Source organism: Cricetulus griseus, chromosome 4, assembly GCF_003668045.3.
Source record: "Cricetulus griseus strain 17A/GY chromosome 4, alternate assembly CriGri-PICRH-1.0, whole genome shotgun sequence".
NCBI classification, from domain to species: domain Eukaryota; kingdom Metazoa; phylum Chordata; class Mammalia; order Rodentia; family Cricetidae; genus Cricetulus; species Cricetulus griseus.
Window position 1 is genome coordinate 128,978,065 of NC_048597.1, and position 20,104 is coordinate 128,998,168.

Below are 20,104 nucleotides of genomic sequence, written 5' to 3' on the forward strand. Positions count from 1 at the left end.
TTATAAGGGGTTCAACAGCTCTGTGAGAACAGCCAAGTGCACCCGTTGCTGTGAATAGAGTAGGTATAATTTTGTTCAAAGTCTTTGTGAAAAAAATATATATTACTGTGAGAAAAAAGAGGTTTTTATTACACTACATGATAGATATATTAGTTTTCTTTGTGGAACTCAGGTTCCAGGAAAATTCATGGAGGGAACAGACTAGCTCCTGGTAGAAAAGCAGACACATAGGGGTTTAAAGCATTATGACTTTTCCTTCTAACTGGTGCTTATCATTGTACACAGGCTGAGGTTCATAAAGACATTTTGATTAAGTATATGATGGACTTTTTGACCAAATTAAGTGGTCCCTTTCCTTTTCCCAGTCAGTCTCGTGCCTACATTCATACTATATCCACATCTAAATAGTTTTAGGTATACACATAAAACTTCAGAGCCACACAAGAGAAAGCACACACCACTTGTCTTTCTGAGTCTGGCTTAACTTGCTTACTGTGCCCCCCCACTTTTTCTAATATAGGAAGCTGGACCTTCCCCCCTTAGCTCAGGGAAGATACATCTCTATAAGAGCCTTTATTGGCTGAGGGAGGGCTCTTGAACATGTGAGGCCAAGCTGTTTTTCTTCTAGGGCTTGTGATGTAAAAGGCACAGAAGAAAACCAGTGGCTGTTTTAGTAGTTGAGCCTTGGTGAGGCCTCTGTTTGTCCCTAACAATACCTATGTGTCCTCAGCTCTTGGCCCATCTGAAATGTGGATGAAGAGGCTGCAGGCCACCTACCTGTCCACCACTGTGTGTGAGTGTGTGTGAGTATGATGCTGTCTACCCTCTCCCTTAGACTAACCAAAATATTGCCCAAGATCATTGGGTTTAAAGATTTATTTTGTTTTTAATTGTGTGTGTCTCTCTATGAATATGTGCTATATATATGTGGGTGCCCTAGGAGGCCAGAAAGGGGTCCAATCTGCATTTGGAATTACAAGTAGTTGTGAGTCACCTGATGTGGTTTCTGGGAACTGATCTTGGACCCTCTGCAAGAGCAGCAAGAACTGCTGAGCCACCTCTCCAGTCTCAGGAAGAATGTTTTACATGGCAACAGAACAGTTCAGAGAGCATAAAAGAGTCTGTGTTGAGACAGATCCCTGGGGATCCATTGGCTTCTTCCCAGCTCAGGTGTTTCTTCATGGCATAATGATCCTGCTTGTTCTTCTCTCCTCAGTGTTTCTGATCAGGTCTCATCATGACTTATGGGGTAAAGCACTTGCTGCACAAGCCATACCACCTGAGTTCTAGCCCTAGAACTCACATGAAGAGCCAGATGCAATAGTGCATGCATCTGCAATCCCAGCATGCCCCTCTTGGGAGATGGGAGGCAAAGGGAGAACCACTAGAAGTTTACAGGTTGGCTAGCCTGGTGTATGCAGCAGTGAACAAGAGGCTCCTCCTCACACTAGGCTGAAGGCACCCACCACCATTATTTGACCTTTAAATGCACCCTCCAACACATACACACACACACACACACACACACACACACACACACACACACAGAGACATATATATATATATATATATATATATATATATATATAGTCATTAAGGAGCTTACAATATAAAGGGAAGAAATAAACACACCCAACCTCCATGACACCTACTGTTGGCATTCCAGTCAGTTAGGCTTAAAGCTTGATAGCTTACAAGCTGACCTTGCCAGCCCCTTGTCATACTGGCAGCAAGAAGAATTTTAAACTGCCAGGCTTAGTGATGAACCAATTCAATGAAGAACTCTGGGAGAGGCATTTACATAAAATGTGATGCATGGCTAAGCTCAGACACAGGCTTCAACTGAATACTTCATGACCGAAAACACTACTAGCTGAAGACTGATTCTTGGGTGAATTTCACCAAGACCTTGTAAGTGTAGAAAGGCCTACCAGGAAGGCTGGGTGTCTCTATTATCTACTACTGTGTAAAAATCACTCTAGATGCCTAATGAATTAAACCAGGACCATTTTACGTTTTGAAATCCTGGGTTCCTTGTGGCTGGCTTTGCCCAAGTCTCACTCGGGTGAGGATGAGGCTGTGCTGCACAGTTCTTCTGTCCTTGGGGTCTTTCATATTTGTAGAGGTTAGACTAGGTTTCTTTGTGGCAATCTTAGGAGGACAGCACCTCAAAGAGAAGCAGTAAGGATCAAGCAATCAGCTGATAAGATCAGTGGGTCACATGGTCAGCACGGGAGGGGACCATGTCAGGATGAGCATGCTTCCTTCAAGTCAGGGGAGTGCTGGGTGAGCAGTGGCAACTCTAACACCTCAGTGAGAGCCCTTTCACTAGATGCAAAACAGGTGCTTACCAAACAAAGGGACTCTGGAGTATTCTCCTTAAGAGCAGTGGCCTCAGGAAGTTATATTCATCACATTTAGAGGAAAAAGTGCTTCAGACTGGACCTTGAAGCTTACTGACTTCATATAGAACTGCATGTCATTCCTTCTGTCCTAGATGGAGGCCTGCCAGAACCAAACTTGAGGACAAGAATTTTTTACCTCATACGATTGTTTCTCTGACCCACAACACTAAATAGATGCATCCAATATGCTTGTAGGGAAAAAGGGCCATCCAAAGAAACACACCTGAGCAGAGCCAAAAGAAACACACTTTGGCCCTACAACCAGAGCCAAAGAAATGCACCCTGACCCTGAAATTAGAGCCAACAGGTTAAAAAGACCCAGTGAAAGAAACACACTTTGGCCCTGAAACCAGAGCCAAATCTTACCCTGAATCTGAGCAGAAAACCAACCAGTCCTTGACACAAGGGACTCAGGGACTGAAATCTGACCAATCCCCACCCTGGAAATCTTCTCCCCAGAAAACTCTGCCCCTAAGAAGCCCTATAAAAGCTCTGTGCCTGTTTGGCGCTCTTTCCACCCTGGCAGAGTCAGCCACTCTCCTGGACTCTTTTCTCCCAATAGATCTCTCTGGAGCAGGGAGGGAGCCTGGGAGGAGCAGAGCAGGGCTGTAACACTTTTGGGGGTAAACCTTCCCCTAGCAAAGTGGCGCTTTTATGTTTCACTCCACACCTCACAGGACCTGCGCTGAACTGTAACAACTTCTACAGGGAAGCCCTCCCCTGCTGGAGCAGAGCTGTTACACTGGGGAAGCCTTTCCCTGGAGCAGGGCTGTAAGCTGCTATGCTTACTGTTTCCCGTCTCAGCTGTAACACCCAGTATTCTGTGGCTCCTGAGTGCCAGAATCCCTTCCTATCCTACCTGCTGTAATGCTTACAATGCTTGGTAACTACACTGATAACGTTTTTTATGAAACACCTGTGTGCTCTAGAGATTGACTTATAGACTGGTCATTCCTTCTTTTTTGTTTTTGTTTTTCAAGACAGGGTTTTTCTGTCATTCCTTCTTAAAGGACTGGTCATGGAAGCTCTGGAGAAATCTTGTGCAAGAGCCACAGCTCTTAATAAACTAATAAATGTGTTACCACATAAGAGTGGCCTTGCTCCCAGGGTTGTCTTTGCTAGTCAGGTGACAGAGCCACCGCCCTGGGCTTTAAGGAAGTCCTTAAAGTGGTGGTGACACACCTTTAATTCCAGCACCAAGGAGGCAGAGATAGTGACCCGCCTGGTCTACAGTGAGAGTCCCAGGACAGCTAAGGCTGCACAGAGAAACCCTGTTTTGGAAAAAAAAGAAAAAACAAACAAACAAACAAATAAACCAACAAAACAAAACAAACAACAATAACAAAACAATGCAAAGATGTTCTCAAAAGAAAAAAATATAGTCTTTTTAGGGGCTAAAGAGATAGCACAAAAGTTAAGAGCACTTGCTGTTCTCCAGGGGACTCAAGTTTTAGTTCCAGCACCTTCAAAATGGCTCAGAACCTCCTGTAACTGAAACTCCAGGGGATGATCTGGTGCCCTCTTCTGGCCTCCTCGGAGAACACATACATACATGTAAATAAAAATTAACCATAAAATGGCCTTTATTTTCTGCCTGTGTCCCTGTGTGTCTGCAAGTACATGTGGAGGTCAAAGGTCAACACCAGTGGTCTTTCCTCTATGGTTGAGACTTGCTTTTTGTGAAAGGGTCTCTCATGGAACCTAAGAGCTCAGCCTTTTAGGGGGAGAGAGAGAAAGAGAGAGAGAGAGAGAGAGAGAGAGAGAGGAGGGAGGGAGGGGGGAGGGAGGAGGGAGGGAGAGAGAGAGAGAGAGAGAGAGAGAGAGAGAGAGAGAGAGAGAGGAGAGAACACACACACACAGAGAGACAGAAAGAGAGGAGAGAACATTATCCCCAGCATTTATGGGGTGCAAGGACCAGAACTTGACCCTAATGCTTGGGTGGCTGGTACTTCACTGAATCACCTTAGACCCCAAAGTAGCTTTCTTATTCCTATGTGTGTCCATCCTTTGATAGACCAGTAATAGAACAAATAAGCACCACGGCTATACTAAGCGGGAGGCATGATCTCTGTGGATCTTCAAACCACAACACTAGAAAGTAGGTTTCATGATATAGATAAGTTCTTTTTTGGGAAAAGGAGATTAGCTTTCCTGAGATGGTTCAACTTTTAAGTGGTTGATTTAAACCACTGTGTGTTTGTCCACACGTCCTTAGTAACATTTAGCTTAGGGCCTTGTGGGGCTTTAATACTGATGAGATAAGGAGCAAGAAATCCCATTTTGTTTATAAGCTGAACATGTGGGCACATGTATAATTTACAAGAAACAAACGCTCATCGGAGCATCCCCTTGTGAAAATCTACTTGGATGGCAGGGGAAGATCTGTGTTTTTATTTTGCTTCCTCATAAACCCCAGGCACAAACACAGGACAAACTTCCGCCATCAGGCACTGACCTGCACCAGATATAAAACTGTGCAGCTTCTTGAATGTACCCAAGGACCACCTGAACACAGTTCCGCAAGGGTGGCCACGCGAGGAATCCAGCGCCTCTGTTCACAGACCGCTTGGCAGGACAAGCTCAACTCTCCATGTAGAACATACTCCCAACCCCCTAAACCTTCCCTTCTTCCTCAACAATGGCGGAGGTGCGTCTGGGTGTACCTGGCCTGTTGGCAGTTGACCATGCAATAAAGCACTTCGCTTTTGCAAGACAGACCCCCGCCTCCCCTTCACTGGTTCCTAGACTCAGGGTGCGTCAGGCTTGGCCGCCTCCGCTGGGCCTGCCAGCCAGCCACGCGTGCGTCTGCATCTGGCGGCGGGCCAGGCATTCAGGCCTGCGGGGCGCCCGCGGGGTGCAGGGTGCCGCGTGGCCCGGCCCGCGTTAGGGTTAGGGCGCAGGATTCGGCTTCCCGGCGGCAGAGGGCGCCTGGCGCCGCGGTCCCGCGCCCTGGAGCCGCCCGCGAGGCGCGAGCAGAGGCGAGGCGGGCGAGCGGCGGCCCCTGCCACGTACCCGGCCGTGCGCGGCGGCGGCAGGTGGGCGCGGGGGCTGCGGGGACCGCGCGGCTCCGAGCGGGGCTTCGGTGCGCGGTGCGGGAGGCCGGGGCGCCGCGGGTGGCGCGCGCTGGCGGGCGGGACGGCTCTGCGCTCCCCGCCGCGCCTTCCAGGCCGGGCCGGGAAAAAGTTGGGGCGGCTCGCTGGCCTCGGGGACCGGGCGGGAAGTGCGGCACGGGCGGCCGAGGCCCCCCGCGGACACACGCGCGGCCCGCAGAGGGGCGCGTGTTTGCAGGTGGCGGCGGGCGGCCGGGGAACCCAGGAAGGCGGCGGGGACGAACTGGCCTCTATCCCCGCTGCGGCCCAGGGGGCCCGGCCCAGAGTTGGGGGCCCCTCGTGGCGTCCGGGGCCCCCGTGGGGCAGGAACTGAGCGTGGTTTCCTGCGTCGCGGGCTCCAGAACCGCCCCTCCCGGTGCCTCATTCACCTCACACTGCGGTGCGTTTGTCTTGGGGAAGTTGAGCGGGCCGCGGAGTGAACGGTATGTGTAGGGTGTTCTGAGGAGACTGGGATGGGACCGCATGAAGCACGCACACCCACCCACCCTCTCATTCCCTGCTCAATGCTGCGAAAGTCTGGGCCCCCTAGCGTTTAAGAGATTCCCGGGGCTGGGCCAGCAGCTGCCCAAAAAGCCACACAGCACATCCAGGCATAGTGTGTGGACATGGCTTCTGCTTTTCGGTCGTTGGATACTTCCCAAATAAGGTTTCAGCGGATGCCCATGAGTTATTAGAACAACCTTTGTGGTGCCCTTTGATGAACCAGATGACCCCCACCCCCACCCCCAAATAAACTTAGTATTCAAGACACCTCTATGCCCAGTCCAGTGCAGCAGCACACAGCTGTGGGCCCAGGCCAGGGGCCTCTTGAGTCCTTGGGAGAATCTCAGTGTGTCAGTAGGACATGACCTTGGGTGAGCCCTCTGGACCTCAATGTTGTTACCTGTGCAATAGGAGTAAAAAGCCAGATAATTTCTAAGAGGCAGAAATAGGTTTCTGAGGGACACTGAAGCCTTGTCTGACTTGCAGGTTCCTGTGTGCACATATGTTTGTTTCTACTTGCTCTCAGGAAGAAATTAGGATACTGTTAAAGGGAAGCAGAAGCTAAAAAGATTGACCACACAAAGCAAAAAAGTAATTATTGATAGTAGTTGTACATTGTGAGTGCTGTGCTCATGCAGGCAGTGGCTGCTCTGGGCTGCCCATTTGTTTTTGCTGTAAAACTGCTCCTAAAGCTGATAACATGCTGAACATATTACCCATGGGCATGAATGGTTTCTTTTCTTAGCTTCAAGTCTGGGGTGGTCGCTCAGTTGGCTTGATGGAGCCCTCCCTCAAGGACATGTCCGGATCTCATTATCCTGTTTGACTGAGCCTTGAGCAACTGCAACCCTGCTGTATCTTCTATTCCAGCTTAGAAGTGGTGGGGCTGATGTCCTATTGCATGTGGTGTTTCTGAACTAAGCTGATTTCTTTCAAGTGAAAGTAGTAAATAAATAGGCATGCGGTATGCCTGGGTGCAGCTGTTAAAAATAGCTTCCAGTAGCAGTGTATGCTGTGTCTACACCATTTCATTTCCCAGTCAAACCTAGGGCAACCCCTCTCCTGAACTTGGGGAAAACAATTTTTGGGTGCTGAGGGCAGTCACAGAATCCCGGTAACCAGGACTAACCAGCTTATTAATGTTCTCCTGTCCACTTGCACTCCCAGCTTCCAAATCCACATGTTTGGCTAGTTTCTTGGGAGTGGCAGTAACTATTAAGATAGTGTAAAATGGTATCTTAAACACATAAGGGCTTGACTAATTCCACCCAGCCCTTAAGATATGAGCAGTGTGTGCATGTGTGAATATGACTTTAACAGAGACGCTAAATTAACAAAAATCATGTTTTCAGCATAGTTACCATTTGGCCCCTGATGCTTTTTAGGCTTGGTTCACGGGTGAGAAAGCAAAGCCTTTGGTAGTGATGGGAAAGCAATTATAGGTATAAAAGGTTGCCATCTCTAAGTGATATCACACACCTGAAAATCAACATGCTGTCTTACTCAGGATGTTGGACCATGAGCACTGGAGGACACTGGGAGCCGCCTGTGAAGTGGATCTTGGGAGTATAGTATAAGTCCTGACTGAGCCCTTGGCCTCACCTCTGGCCTGAGATCTGCTGGTGTGAAAGGAGCCATGCTGCCTTCCCTCACCTGTAGGGAAGGCTGGCCCCTCCTCTCTCCTCGCTCAGGCACTCCAGATAATGGGATTGATTAAGTCTTCCAGTAGGAATTGTCCTCAGGGGAGAAAGGCTTTTTAAAGTACATTTTTGTCCTTATGAATAATTCCTCCAGCTCCTGCCTCCCACACCAGTCCCAGCACACACAGAGCACATCCCAGGGCCTTGGGCTATGCATGGGTTCAAGAAGGAACTGAACAAAATCAGAAGCCAGAAAGGGTTGGTCCTGTGTTGGGAGATGGAGGTGGTTTGCTTAGTTTCTGGATTTGTGTTCTTTTTTTGGTCAAGGAAAAGATAACTGAATTTGGGAGCTTCTGGGGGCCCTGAAAGTGGTTGAATATATGAGAAGGCATGGGCAAGAGGCCATGGAGGACCTGAATCTGGCTGACAGTAGGTGTGGAAGCACTTTCCACCCAGTCCTCCAGCCCCTCTGCTGGGGCCTTGATGTTTTGCACTCCAGGCAGATTGTGACTGGCCTTAGTGGCAGCATCAGTGAATTTCTGTAGTTAGTTGTGTGCCGAAAAGGAAATTAAATTCCAAGAGGGTGTTTGTTGTGATGGATGCCAGGATTTTTATTAGGATATAGTCAGTCTATAAAAGTACCTCCTAATTCCCTGAAGATATTTATTAAAAAATAGTTTTTAAACCATCGAAATGTCTCTATTGTGAGTCTTTGAAATGTCACCCTTCTAAATTTTTGAAACAAATGAGATCCAAAGCATCCCAGGAATTTATATTTTAACCTGTTCTTTCCCCATTCTTACGTTGTTTTAGTAATGAGTTCATTTTGGTTTCTTGTACATTTAATAGCCCAGTTTTTACATCTTAGAGTTTGCCTCTGCCCTCTCTCTGTTCTTGTGGGTTAATTCTTGCTCACTGATTGTGCAGGAGTGGTGAGGAAATAAAGAGGATGGTATACGATACTAGGCTGCGGACAGCCATGGAGTTGGTCACTCTTGGAGAGCTAAGATGTCATGACGTGATCTGGACAACATACCGAGAGGCCCATCTCATAATCCACAAAGCATGTGTACTGATGACTTACAGACACATGTATGTTGCAGATATGAAAGTCTGGTCATGCTGTCACAGATATGGTGATGGTTCTGAGACACGTGTCCACCAAATAGTCAGCCTTGGACCATGGCCTGTGCTTACATCAATTCTGGGAAGGTGGGGCTGTGCTCACTCTGCTGAGGACAGGATAGGGTCGATGTCTTTGTAGATTGGGAGATTCATCATTAGAAAGGGGCAAGTCTTTACATGCAGTGTTAAGCACAGCAAATGGAAATTAGCAGAGAAAAGAGTCCATTAATATAGTGGGCTCAAAACACAGCCCACCTGAAAAACATGGTGCCGTGGCCCTGTGATGGGGGAAAGGTGCACAGTGAATGGGGAGATCTTGGTCTCTGGATGATGGGATTCAGAGGAACCATTCCTTCCTGCTGCTCATCCTTCTCACACCTTTCATTTCTGAGCCTGGTGATGCTGAGAGGAAATCTGCAGTAGAGTAGCAGGCATAGTTTCTGTTGGTGTCTCAGAGTGACCAGAAAGGCCTTCTCGGTGGCTACCCTCTGACCTTATTTTTTCCAGAAGCTTTTCAGGATTGAAGTTGATCTCCTTAGACCCCACTTAGGAAGATACTGTTTGAGCATTTAAATGAAAGTGCTAGAGGCAGTCTAGTTTCAAGTGGTTTGCATCCCCGAAATTGGTGGTCACCAAGCAGACATGCTAGGGTTAGTTAGTCCTCAGTTCTTTGTGCTTGCCTGTGTGTAATTGTTGGGAAAAGTGGTGATGATACATTTACTGTGGTCAGTGGCCAACTCCAAAGAATGGAGGTTATTTTTCCCTAGAGCAGCAAGTGGTTCTCAACCTTCCTAATACTGTCACCCCTTAATACAGTTCATGTTGTGATGACCCTTAGCCATAAAATTCTTTCATTGCTACTTCATAACTGTAATTTTGCTACTGTTATGAATTGTAATGTAAATATCTGATATGTAGGATAGCTGCTGTGTGACTCCCGAAAGGGTCAAGACCCACAGGTTGAGAACTGCTGCCCCAATGCTGTAGCCTGTGCAGCAGAGTCTGGCAAACTCAGGTGGAACAGTTTATGAGCCTTGGGATTTAGGTGAATGGAATTCTCAAATGGAACACACTGTTCACACATCTTGGATCATCTCCCTTCATCTGTGCTGAAGATGGTAGTTAACTTGCTTATGGCCCTCTGTTGTCTGGATTGCATCTCTGTTTGTCCTGGTTCCGGTCAGGCTGGGGATCGGTTACCCAAGTTCTGGCTCTGTCTGGGCTGTGTTCTTTATGAAGAAGTAGCTGACTTACCTGTTGGAACTCTGCACAGCTTCACAGCACGTGTCACAATCTCTGCTGGGAGACGCTGTGAGTAGATCCACTTCAGCACTTACTGCTTGCCGCTTACTTTTTCTTTTGAAGGGGTGACCCTTGCATCATTGTTCTAAGGTGCCTCTTTTTGGTTCCCCCCAACTGTCGACTGCAGTAGCATCCTTGTCTGGGTGATAGGGCCCATGCTGTAGAAGAGTTATCCTACTGAAGGTAGTAGCTGTCTTGCCTACCTCGAGTGTTATGTCCAGTCTTTGCTGGCTTTCTTTTTTGAGGGGTGTGTGTGTGTGTGTGTGTGTTGTGGTCTGTTTGTTTTAATTATTACTAAGAATCAGAAGAGATATTTATCAAATGTTTAAATCTACAGCAGTGCTGTGGCTCTGGCAAGCAGAAAGAATAAATATACATTTAGCCAGGATACCGCTGATTTATCTCTTTCTGTGCTAACGCTGCTCTGTTGGCAGACTTGTCTGATTTGTATACTCATGCAGTTTGGGTTTCAGGAGTGAGGGAAAGATTCCTGGGCTGCTTGCCGGTGTGGAGGAACTCAACTGAGCAGGCTTCTCTGCCAGTCTTGGCTCTCCCAATAACATAGGCACTGGCACATGGTGCTCCATTGGGAAGGTGGAGTTTGGCCAGACCCTTTGGTTGGCTTGCCTGGGAGGTGCTCAATGGGTGATGGTGGAGGACCTCCTCTCTGCTTCAGGAAGGGGAGTTCTCCTTTGACATTGTGTGCATATGTGTGAGGAAGAGCCCAGAACTGGTGCATTTGGGGATGGCAAGTTGAGGGTAGGAAAGACCTGTGCATTCTCAGTAACTCATAGCTCTCCTTGCTTCATGTCAATCCCAATTTGGCCTGTTGTCAGAGGCTCAGAAATTAGGCTTGAATCTTCTCATTTCCCCTGGAGTATAGCATGAAAACATATATTGATGTGTGGTGTAGTTTTGCTAGCAGGAGAATCTGTTTCGGTGGTGTTTACGGTCAGGCCAGTTGTTTTCTTCTTTGATCATACAGGTGGTATGTGAGTACCTGCTCCCCCGCCCCCACCCTCCTATGCAGAGTGTTCAAGAAAGAGCAGCTGTGTCAACACCCAACAACCTTCTTCCAGATACCTCCTTCTTGCCAAGCCCTTAGCAGTAACTAGTTTTAGCAGTTGGATGAGTATCTTGAAGCCATTTGTCAGCTTATTTAGACACATGCACATAGGCTGTTTTTTATTTTGCAAGCCTAGATCTTATTGTATGTACCATTCCACTACTTTTGTTGTTCTTGTTATGTATTGTGAAGTTGTTTACATGCATGTATCTTCTCTCTGTTTTGTCTATAATGTTGTAGGTGTATCAGTTTATAAACAGGTTTCATGTTGATGGACAGATGAGCTAGCTTTTACCCACTGTATATACATTAGTATGCCTGTGTTTCTCTAGAACTGGAGTTGATTTGTCGGATATTTAGAGTCATTCAGCACATCACAGCAGACCCCACATGGTGCTCTTAGATAGCCTGATTTCCACTACAGTTTAGAAGTTTGCCCACTTCCTTGCTGGCTGACATGATACTGAGTGGAAGAAATAGAGTGTGTTTTGTAAGCATTATGTCAACTACCAGTAAAGTTGTGTGTGGCGCTCGTTGCTCAGCCTCCAGATCTTAGTGGCGAGATCTTACTTTCTGAGTGGGCAGGACTATAGCAATCACTGAGTAAGGCCCACAAAGACCTTGCTTGGCTCTGCATAGGGTGGCATAAACGCTTTGTCACCAGGGGTGCTGGTGTAGCACCTGGGAGCCAGACCTGGTTTCACATTCTTTCCACTTCTGCCAGAGGCCAGGTATGGCAACAGGATCCTTGGGATTTGGGGTAGGGTCCCTGAGTAGGTTTTGAAGTGTTTCCCTGAGGAACTGGGTATGTTTAAGTAGTAACTGAGACTGGTCTGCTGAGGAGGCCTCCGACTTGGTGAATAACATGTAGAGACCATGCACCTGCAAATCAGATGGTGTGGCTATCACAAAGCCCATTGGAGAGCATGTGGGGAAGGCTTTCCTTCCAGCTGTGTGGCCATCACCACTGCTCCTGGCTTGCTGTGGGATACTGTGACAGTTTGCCAGGTACCAGGGTCTTTAAGAGACACTGGAGTCTTACAGCCAATAGACTGGTAGACAGATGGTACCTGCAGACTGACTCTTCTGGGCTGTTCCCACAGCCTGGAACATGGACTTTGGGAAGCTTTGGCTTACTGGACCATTTCATTCTTTGCTTCTGAGGGAGTCCAGGAGTGGGGATGGTGGGGCAGAGGGGTGACGAAGGGATTGGGAGCCCAGCTCTTTGGGAACTCAGTTCCCGCTCAGTCCCCATCAAGGGGAGGGCCAAGCCCATTGTGTCCTGGCACTAGAGCAGAATTAGTTCTCTTTCCAGCCTCAGTTTCCTCCCTGGGGATCCAGGCACATCTAGGACTTCACTCCCAGGATGATTGTGAGGCTTCAGAGTGCTCTTACAGAATTTTGACATCAGTGATTGAAGTAATTTCTTCTGTTTACAGACTCCTCTCCTTAGTAAATGGTTTTAAATTTTAACTGATTGTGTGTGTGTGTGTGTGTGTGTGTGTGTGCGCGCGCGCGCGCGCGCGCGCGCGCGTGCACGCACTCGAGCATGCATATATGGAGGTAAGAGTTTCCATCTTTATATTGATTGCAGGGATCAAACTCAGGTTGTCAGGCTAGTGTGGCAAGAACTTTCACCTTCTGGGCCATCTCCAGGAATGCCCAGGAAATGCTTTTAAGTGAATGATTGGTTTTGATTGGCTAAATATAAAAAGTATATAGCCTTCTAACACTGAAAGGGGCTGGGTCTGGAGATGAGTAGCTGTCTAGAGACAGATGGAAATAGAGAGGGGCACAGGTGGAGGAGTGTCAGAGAGCCCTGGCAGGAGAGGAACTCGGGCATCTCATCTCCTCCCATGCTTTCCCAGTGAACAACTCCTATGTGTACATCAGTGCCCCATGTGCAAAGGCCTTTTCAGTTTTATTTAGGGAGACTGAGTGCTGGAGGACCTAGAATGAGCTCTTCTGAGGCCTTGAAAGGTGACATGTCTATTTCAAGTCATACAGCTGGCAGGACTGAGAGGAAGTCCAGGTGTGAGGCTTTAGGGAGGGAGTAGATGCTCTTCCCATCTTCTGCACACTGCTGGATGTTACCTATTTCCAGATGTGGACAGTATTGGCTGTGTGTCATCTACTGTCCAGAGGCTGTCATGCTCAGGGTCAGCTTATGCCTGAGGTCACTGAAGTACAGAGAGCAAAAGGAGGTGATTGTCTGTAGTATTGGGACTCCCACTCATGTCTACCTGACCACCAAGTTCACTTCTGTGCTCCTAACAGCACTATCCAGGCTGATGTGCTTGCAATTTTTTCTCCCCAGTCACCAGTGGCACCACTGTGTGTGTGACACTCACACACACACACATACACACACACACACACACACACACACACACACACACACACACACACGCTGACAAGTTGGCTCTCAGCCCCTAATTTATTTGAGGCCTGCAGGGTGAATATGGAGAAGGCCTGCAGACACACCCAGGGTATTAGTATCCACCTAGGAAGAACACAGCACTGCTGCTGCAAGCTGTGCTTGCTAAATGAGCACGTGGTCCGGGACCTGTGGGGTCCTAGAGCACCCTGCACAGATGCAGGAGGTTCTGGGGAGTGGTCAGAATTTCAGTCACAGAAGCTGTGACATTTGTCTGGACACTGTGTGTGACAGTTAATGGTACAAATGGAATAATAGTGGCCCGAGGCACAAGAGAGACTTGAGAGCAGTGTACAGCAGGTGCCAAAGATCTGCCTTGAATAGAAGTCAGCAGAATCAAGGCCTCACCTTGGGGCTGGAGGTCTTGCACGGCTTCTTAGAACCAGCACAAATTATAATGAGCCACGGTTAGCCTGTAGAGAGCAGTTTTACTGGGCTTTTATTACACTGCATTTGACAGATAAAGACACTGAGACCCCAGGGGCAAGGTGCCTATTCAAGGTCACAGTCTGATGAGGAGAAGAGCCAAGCTGGATCCTGCCCTGTGGCCCTTGGCAGTCATTACTGTGGCTGCTCTCCTGGAGGTAGGAGGTCAGCACCTGTGGGAAGTTAGTGTTGTGAATCGAATGAGTTCCCAATCCAGTTCTTGACCTGGCTGTCTTATCTGAGTGGTGTTAGAACATTAGTCTGTCTGCATGGGTGTGTCTAGGCTGAAGGTAGGTAGCACTCCTCCTGTTGCTGTGACTGTCTCCACTGTGCTTGCTGTCAAAGATCTTATAGTGAAGGAAAGAAGCCAAGGTCCTGGTCCTGTTGGGGACTTGCTGACTATAGGACCTTGCACGTGTGCTGATTTCCTATGGTTGCTGTGACAAAGCACCTGAGGCAGTGTCTCAAGCAACGGAAGTTTATTCTATCCCAGTAGTTCTCAGACTCCTTGTTCCCATCCTAGCTCCAGTGAACTCCTTAGTGCTCTTGGCTCTGCAGTCATCCGCATCATCTGGGGCTTTCCTTACCTTTCTGTGCTAGGTTCTCCAGAGGCACAGAACAAGCAGTTCTTTTCATTGTATTAGGGCTCTTCCTGAGACCCCGAGTGTGTGTGTGTGTGTGTGTGTGTGTGTGTGTGTGTGATTGCACCCAGGTATTTTGTCTGTGGGTTTTAAAAGGAAGAAGTTAGTTTTCTATTCATCACATCACAGATCCTCTGCTCTCTCCTGACTCTTCACCTCCCCACCTCCCCTCACATATGCCACATTTGTGAGCATGAGGCTTGGGTGGCATGTGCACATGGAAAGAGCGTGCAAAGCCACTTGCTGCGAGTCGCATGGCCTTCGACTCTCTGATCCTGTGGTGTGTATCCTCTGTCCTAGAGTGGTGGACACTGTGCTTATAGTCAGGTGGTCATTGCTTCAGGCAGATGTTGGAAATCTGAGGTCAGTGTGCAAGTTCTGTTCAGCACCCAGATCCTTGCAAATTGTAAAGACAGTATGCAGTGAGCAGTCCAGTTTGCTCCCTCTGTTAGTGGGTCATGGTTAGCCTTGAAAATGTCTGCAGAGACCTGTGGAAAGAGCTGATCTGCCCTGTGTTCTTGGTACCTCTGAGCCCAGGCCCTTCTCACTTTGTAACTCACAAGGTCTTCATAAAGACACCAAGTTTCAGTCATTAAAATGAAGAGGCTCTGATGGAAGCTTGCCTTCACCTGCTTGGCCTGCGTGAGGCCTGTGGGATCAGTTTGCATGACTGTTGAGGAAATAGCTCAGAGCTGAATCAGAAGCTGCCTTGTCTAACTGACAAGGAATTTCCTCTTGGAGCCTCAGAAGGAAACAGCCTGGTACTGTGTGAGGAGACTCCTGAGATGTGGGCCATGGGGTGTGCTTGCTTCCTTTACCCAGAGGTCATGCATGTTTAGAGGTTAACTGGATGTTGCTGCTGCCAAGGCCCCTGTGGAGAGCACAGTTTTAGATGACAATTATGTATAAGTGGAGATGGGAATAGAATTGCCTGTGTCAGGGGGAGCTGCCTTTGGGGAGATACACGCTTTTTCCCCAGCTCCCTCCTGAACAAAGCACTCTACAGAGTGAAAGTTGTAGACCACCCATGCATTTTGTGAGATTGTAATTCCTTCCCCAGGGTTATTTTTCTGGTGTTTCTTCTAGCACATCAAAACAACTCCCATAGAAGAAGTGCTTTTTAAAATGCCATCTTTCTGCTGGAGCCACTCAGGAAGCTGGTCTCGGTGGTGTCCTATAGATGTTGCAGAGCCAGTGTTGTTTTTGTGTATATATATATATATATTATATATATATATATATATATATATAGTGAGAACCCTTGTTTCATAGCCAGATGACAGTCCAGGTGTACCTATGAAACAGCTTGGTCCTGAGCCTGGGGATGGCTTTTGTCTCTGTCACTGTGTCCTGAGCACTTAGTAAGTAACTTTTGATAGTATTGAGTGTGGACTTTGACATGTTTTGGGGGCTCCAGGCTTATGGCATGCTATGAGGTCTGAGCTTAGTGTCCCCATATTGTGACTGTAATACTCAATTCTGTTCTCATTCCTGCTGCTTTGGGAAAGTCACTTGCTACTCTGGGCCTCAGTTGGAGACATTATTGGAGCTATTTGCCAGAGCACGGATGACTCAAAAGCAGCTGCATTACTGGAAGCCCCACCCCATCATGGGCAAGGGCACGGAAGTCCCATCCTGGAGCTCCCTGAACAATTTTCAGGCAGCTCTACTAGAAAGCCTCTGCCGAGCTTACTGCTTTTGTACTCACCTCGCCTTTAACCTGTAGGACGGATGAAATCACTAGAGTGATCCTATCTCTTCCCTGTGCCCCTCTTTCCCACTTGGGTACTCCCTTGGCCTCATCTCCTTAAGTGGGAACCCATGGGTAGGGCTATTCTATTTATTGGGAGATTGACATATTCAGACTCCCGGGAAGTCATGGCCAACACCTACTCCATGGCAGCCCTCCTGCTGTCCAGCCTCCAGGGCTCTTGCTTCCTAGGCAGTGGTACTTGGAAGGGAGAAGCAGGAGGGCAGCATTTGACTGAGCCTGCACACAGCTTCTGGAGGAAGGTGGCTCCAGTTGCTCAGTGAATCTGTGTTCTCTCAAGTTTCACACAACTTTCTGTACTTGACTTGAACAAAGGCCCTTTATTTTGGGGGGTTGTTTTCATAACTCAAGTAAGGAAAGAAATGGGTCATGACTACAAGACTGTACATATATTACACTGTAAATTTGTTGAGAAATACATTTGCATAGGAGAAATACTAAAAAGTTATTTCCCTGGTTGTCTCTATAGTTTCTATTCTTGGAAATATGCATCTATACTTCCATTTTGAGACAGGGTCCTGTGTATGTCAGGCTAATCTCACATCTGCTGTGAAGCTGAAGGTGACCTTGATCTTCTGATTTCCCTCTGTCTCCTCCCTGCACCAGCAGGGATTACAGGTGTGCCCCGTCACACCTGTGGTGCTTGGACTGGCAGGGCTTCATGCATGTTGGACAGCATTCTACCAACCGACACTTCTAGGCCAGATACGGTTTCTTCTATGTTGTACATGGTAAAAACATCAGTATTAATAATAAATTGCTACTTATTAGAATTTAGTAGGCACCAGACATTGTAAGACATCCCTACTACTAAAATTATTTACAAAAATATAAATAATAGCCTACTTTTATTGTTGTGACAAAGTATAAACAGCATGAAACTTACTCTTTTAATATTTTTTTTTTTTTGTAAACAGTCCAAGCTGATCGTGAACTTGTGATCTTCTTGCCCCGAGTACTTGGATTATAGGTGGGTACCACCACTCCTAGCCTCTTATTTATTTTTATCTATGTGTATGTACACAGCTGTCAGATTCCCTGGAGCTGGAGTTGTAGGTGGTTGGAAGCTTCCCAGTGGGAATGTTGGGAACTGAACTCAAGTCCTCAGGAAGAGCAGGAAGTGCTCCCTACCCCTAAGTCATCTCTCTGGACCCCTACTCCTCATCTTTTAAACTGTTTTCATATACCTTTTAGGGCTGTATCTCTGCTGTTAGATCCTTTCCTGAACTTACCATTTTATATTTGAGGAAGCTAAGGCTTGAACAAAGTTATTGGTGAAGATCACAGAATAAGTTCCAGAGGCCACACTTGAATAAGTTATAGCACTGATAGCTACTTACTGGGTACTCTGGCTTGTGGCTGTGAGGTTATCCTAAGCTTGCCCCACACTGGCTGTATGAGGCTGTTTACTTGTGTGTATCTCTAGAGACTTTACGCAGTGGGGTTGTGTATTGGTTAGGGCTGTGTTTGTGAGCCTGGCTTTGTGGTATTTCTGTGGTTGCTGAGAAGGTGAAAGGATATAGGCTGCCCGCTGGGATTCTGTCTGCAGAATGATAGAGTGGCCTGGGGCAGAAGAATGGGCTGCCACTTAGGTATGTAAGCTCAGTGAGTCTGGGTGGTTTCAGAGAAAAAGTGTTGAACTTGGAGTTTGAAGGTCTGTGCCTCAGTCTTCATGCTTGTTCTCATTCCCTCCCACCCTCCCTCCCTCCCTCCCTCCCTCCCTCCCTTCCTCCCTCCTTCCCTCCCCTCCCTCTCTCCCTTCCTTCCTCCATTCCTCTCTCTCTCCCTCTCTTATTTTATTTTGAGATAGATCTCCTGTATCCCTGCTGGCCTCAAACACACTATATGGCTTAGGTTCCACCTTGAACCTCAAATCTTCTGGCCTCTACATAGAACTGGCCACTGTCACCAGCTCTGTGATACGATACTGGAAATGGAACCCAGGGCCTTATGCTTGTTTGGCAGGCATTCTGAACCAAGTAATATCTCCACCCAATTTCTGCTCTCAAGTCATTTCTGTGGTGGGAATTTGGGCACATAGAGTTTAGGCAGTGTTGTGGCCTAAGCCCAGAGATTAGGATGTTGGATGGGAAGGGGGTTGAACCCAGAGATGGAGGAGGAAGTTAGATCTGAAGGGTTGGGTAAGGTGATGGCCTTGCTTGGTTTTGCGCTGCTCTGCTGTTCTGCCATTAGTGGACTCCCTCTACCCTTGCTTAGGTGGTAAGGGGGAATATTCTTCTGTGTACCTAGTATTGTATACCTGGTGCTAAATGCTCTGAGTTTCCCTGATGAGTTCCTTAGATCCACTCTGCAAGACTCACCTTCCCCTGCTGAAGCAAATTGTCATTTAGATCACCTTGCAGTCCTGTCTGACTATCTGTCTTGTTTGAAGCCAGCCTTGCTTTGTTCTCTTACCCTTTGAGGGAATGGCTGGGAGTTGTGCTATGTTGCTCTCTCTCTCTCTCTCTCTCTCTCTCTCTCTCTCTCTCTCTCTGTGTGTGTGTGTGTGTGTGTGTGTGTTCATCTTGGTGGACCCACTGTGTGTGAACACTGAAGAACATCAGGGGAAGACAGTGTAGCTCTCATAGAAGCCCGGGTTTCATGTGGGAAGTCACAGGAGGGTGAAGGCTTCGGTAGCATGAACAGGCACTGGCAGAATGAGGATAACCCTTGGTTTGCATAGGCAGAAGTGCTTTGCTGGAGAATCAGAGGTCATGAGCTGTTAGCATGCCTCTGTCACTCTGCTTTTCAGCAACTGTTTGCATCAGCGGTTTGTAGCTGGGCATCTGACTGTCTCAGCACCTTGAGTCATCTCTGCCACATGCTTTATGTGACACAGAGGATGGTCTATGCAAAGCTCTGCTGATGTCAGCGACCCTGTCTCACTATCCACTTGGTTTCTGCTTTGAGACTGGCTTGGTACTGGCAGACTAAGTAGGTCATGGATACGTGTTTTGAACAGAGTTTGGCTACGTTCCACGGATGTTTAATTTCCAGAGCAAATCTGGCTGGCCTCATTTGCCCAGGAGACTGGCCACAAGCACTCCGGTGTTTCAGGGTATATTTATAGAGTGTGAAGATGCTGGAGTAGGAGACACTGTGACTCTCCAGGCCTTCTAGGGAGCAATAGCAGAGAGGATGTGGAACATTTTGGAAGAAGGGGAGGTCTTCCTACCCCACTCTCCTAGGGTTCCTGAAAATCCTTGATCCTCACTAACTGCATGGAATCTCCTGAGAAATCAAGTTTATTTCTATAGCGATTTACATTGTTTCTGTTTTAAGTCAGTAGCTGTTTATTGTTGATTTGCTGGGTGCTGAGCTTTTTCCTCAGCTCCCCTCACAAAACCCTCACAGCCACATTGGGAAGTGAGCTTTGAAGGAATGGCTGGAGATCAGAGTGGAGTAGTCATTTACTCTCACTCTTGTGTGGAAACAGTGGGACCAAAGACACCCACTCAGGGCTGCTAGCCAGTGTCTAGCCTGTTTTTTTTTTTTTTTTCATTGACTGTTTTGATATCCTATGTGGGATGAGTGCTTAGTTGAGGCTTTGTGGCCTGTTCTGGCCTTTTTTGAAGGAAGGATGGCTCTGGGTATTGGGGACCTGCCCACAGGGAGGAGGAGGTAGGTACTCTATCTGGAGTATGAGGCCGTGGTTTTTTCACCCTTCAGTGACTTTTCTCTTGCTTTGCTGCTTTTCT

General features: G+C 47.7%; 1 protein-coding gene across 7 annotated transcripts in view; it reads left to right on the forward strand.

Annotated features, from left to right (window-relative positions):
* The first annotated feature begins 5,306 nt into the window (after positions 1 to 5,306).
* Smco4 (single-pass membrane protein with coiled-coil domains 4) overlaps positions 5,307 to 20,104 on the forward strand; it is a 49,848-nt gene continuing 35,050 nt past the window's right edge. For 2 of the 7 annotated variants that reach the window (XM_035443471.1, XM_027410871.2), the window contains exons 1-2: positions 5,800 to 5,937; positions 17,324 to 17,376. Coding sequence is in view for 2 of the 7 variants with exons in the window: in XM_027410869.2 (XP_027266670.1) it covers positions 17,983 to 17,998 (16 nt within the window). In the remaining 5 variants the exon portion in view is untranslated. Of the gene's footprint in view, positions 5,441 to 5,799; positions 5,938 to 6,344; positions 6,370 to 17,109; positions 17,138 to 17,323; positions 17,377 to 17,897; positions 17,999 to 20,104 lie in introns of those variants that run through there. The other 5 variants (XM_035443470.1, XM_027410873.2, XM_027410872.2 and 2 more) reach the window with 5 other exon arrangements.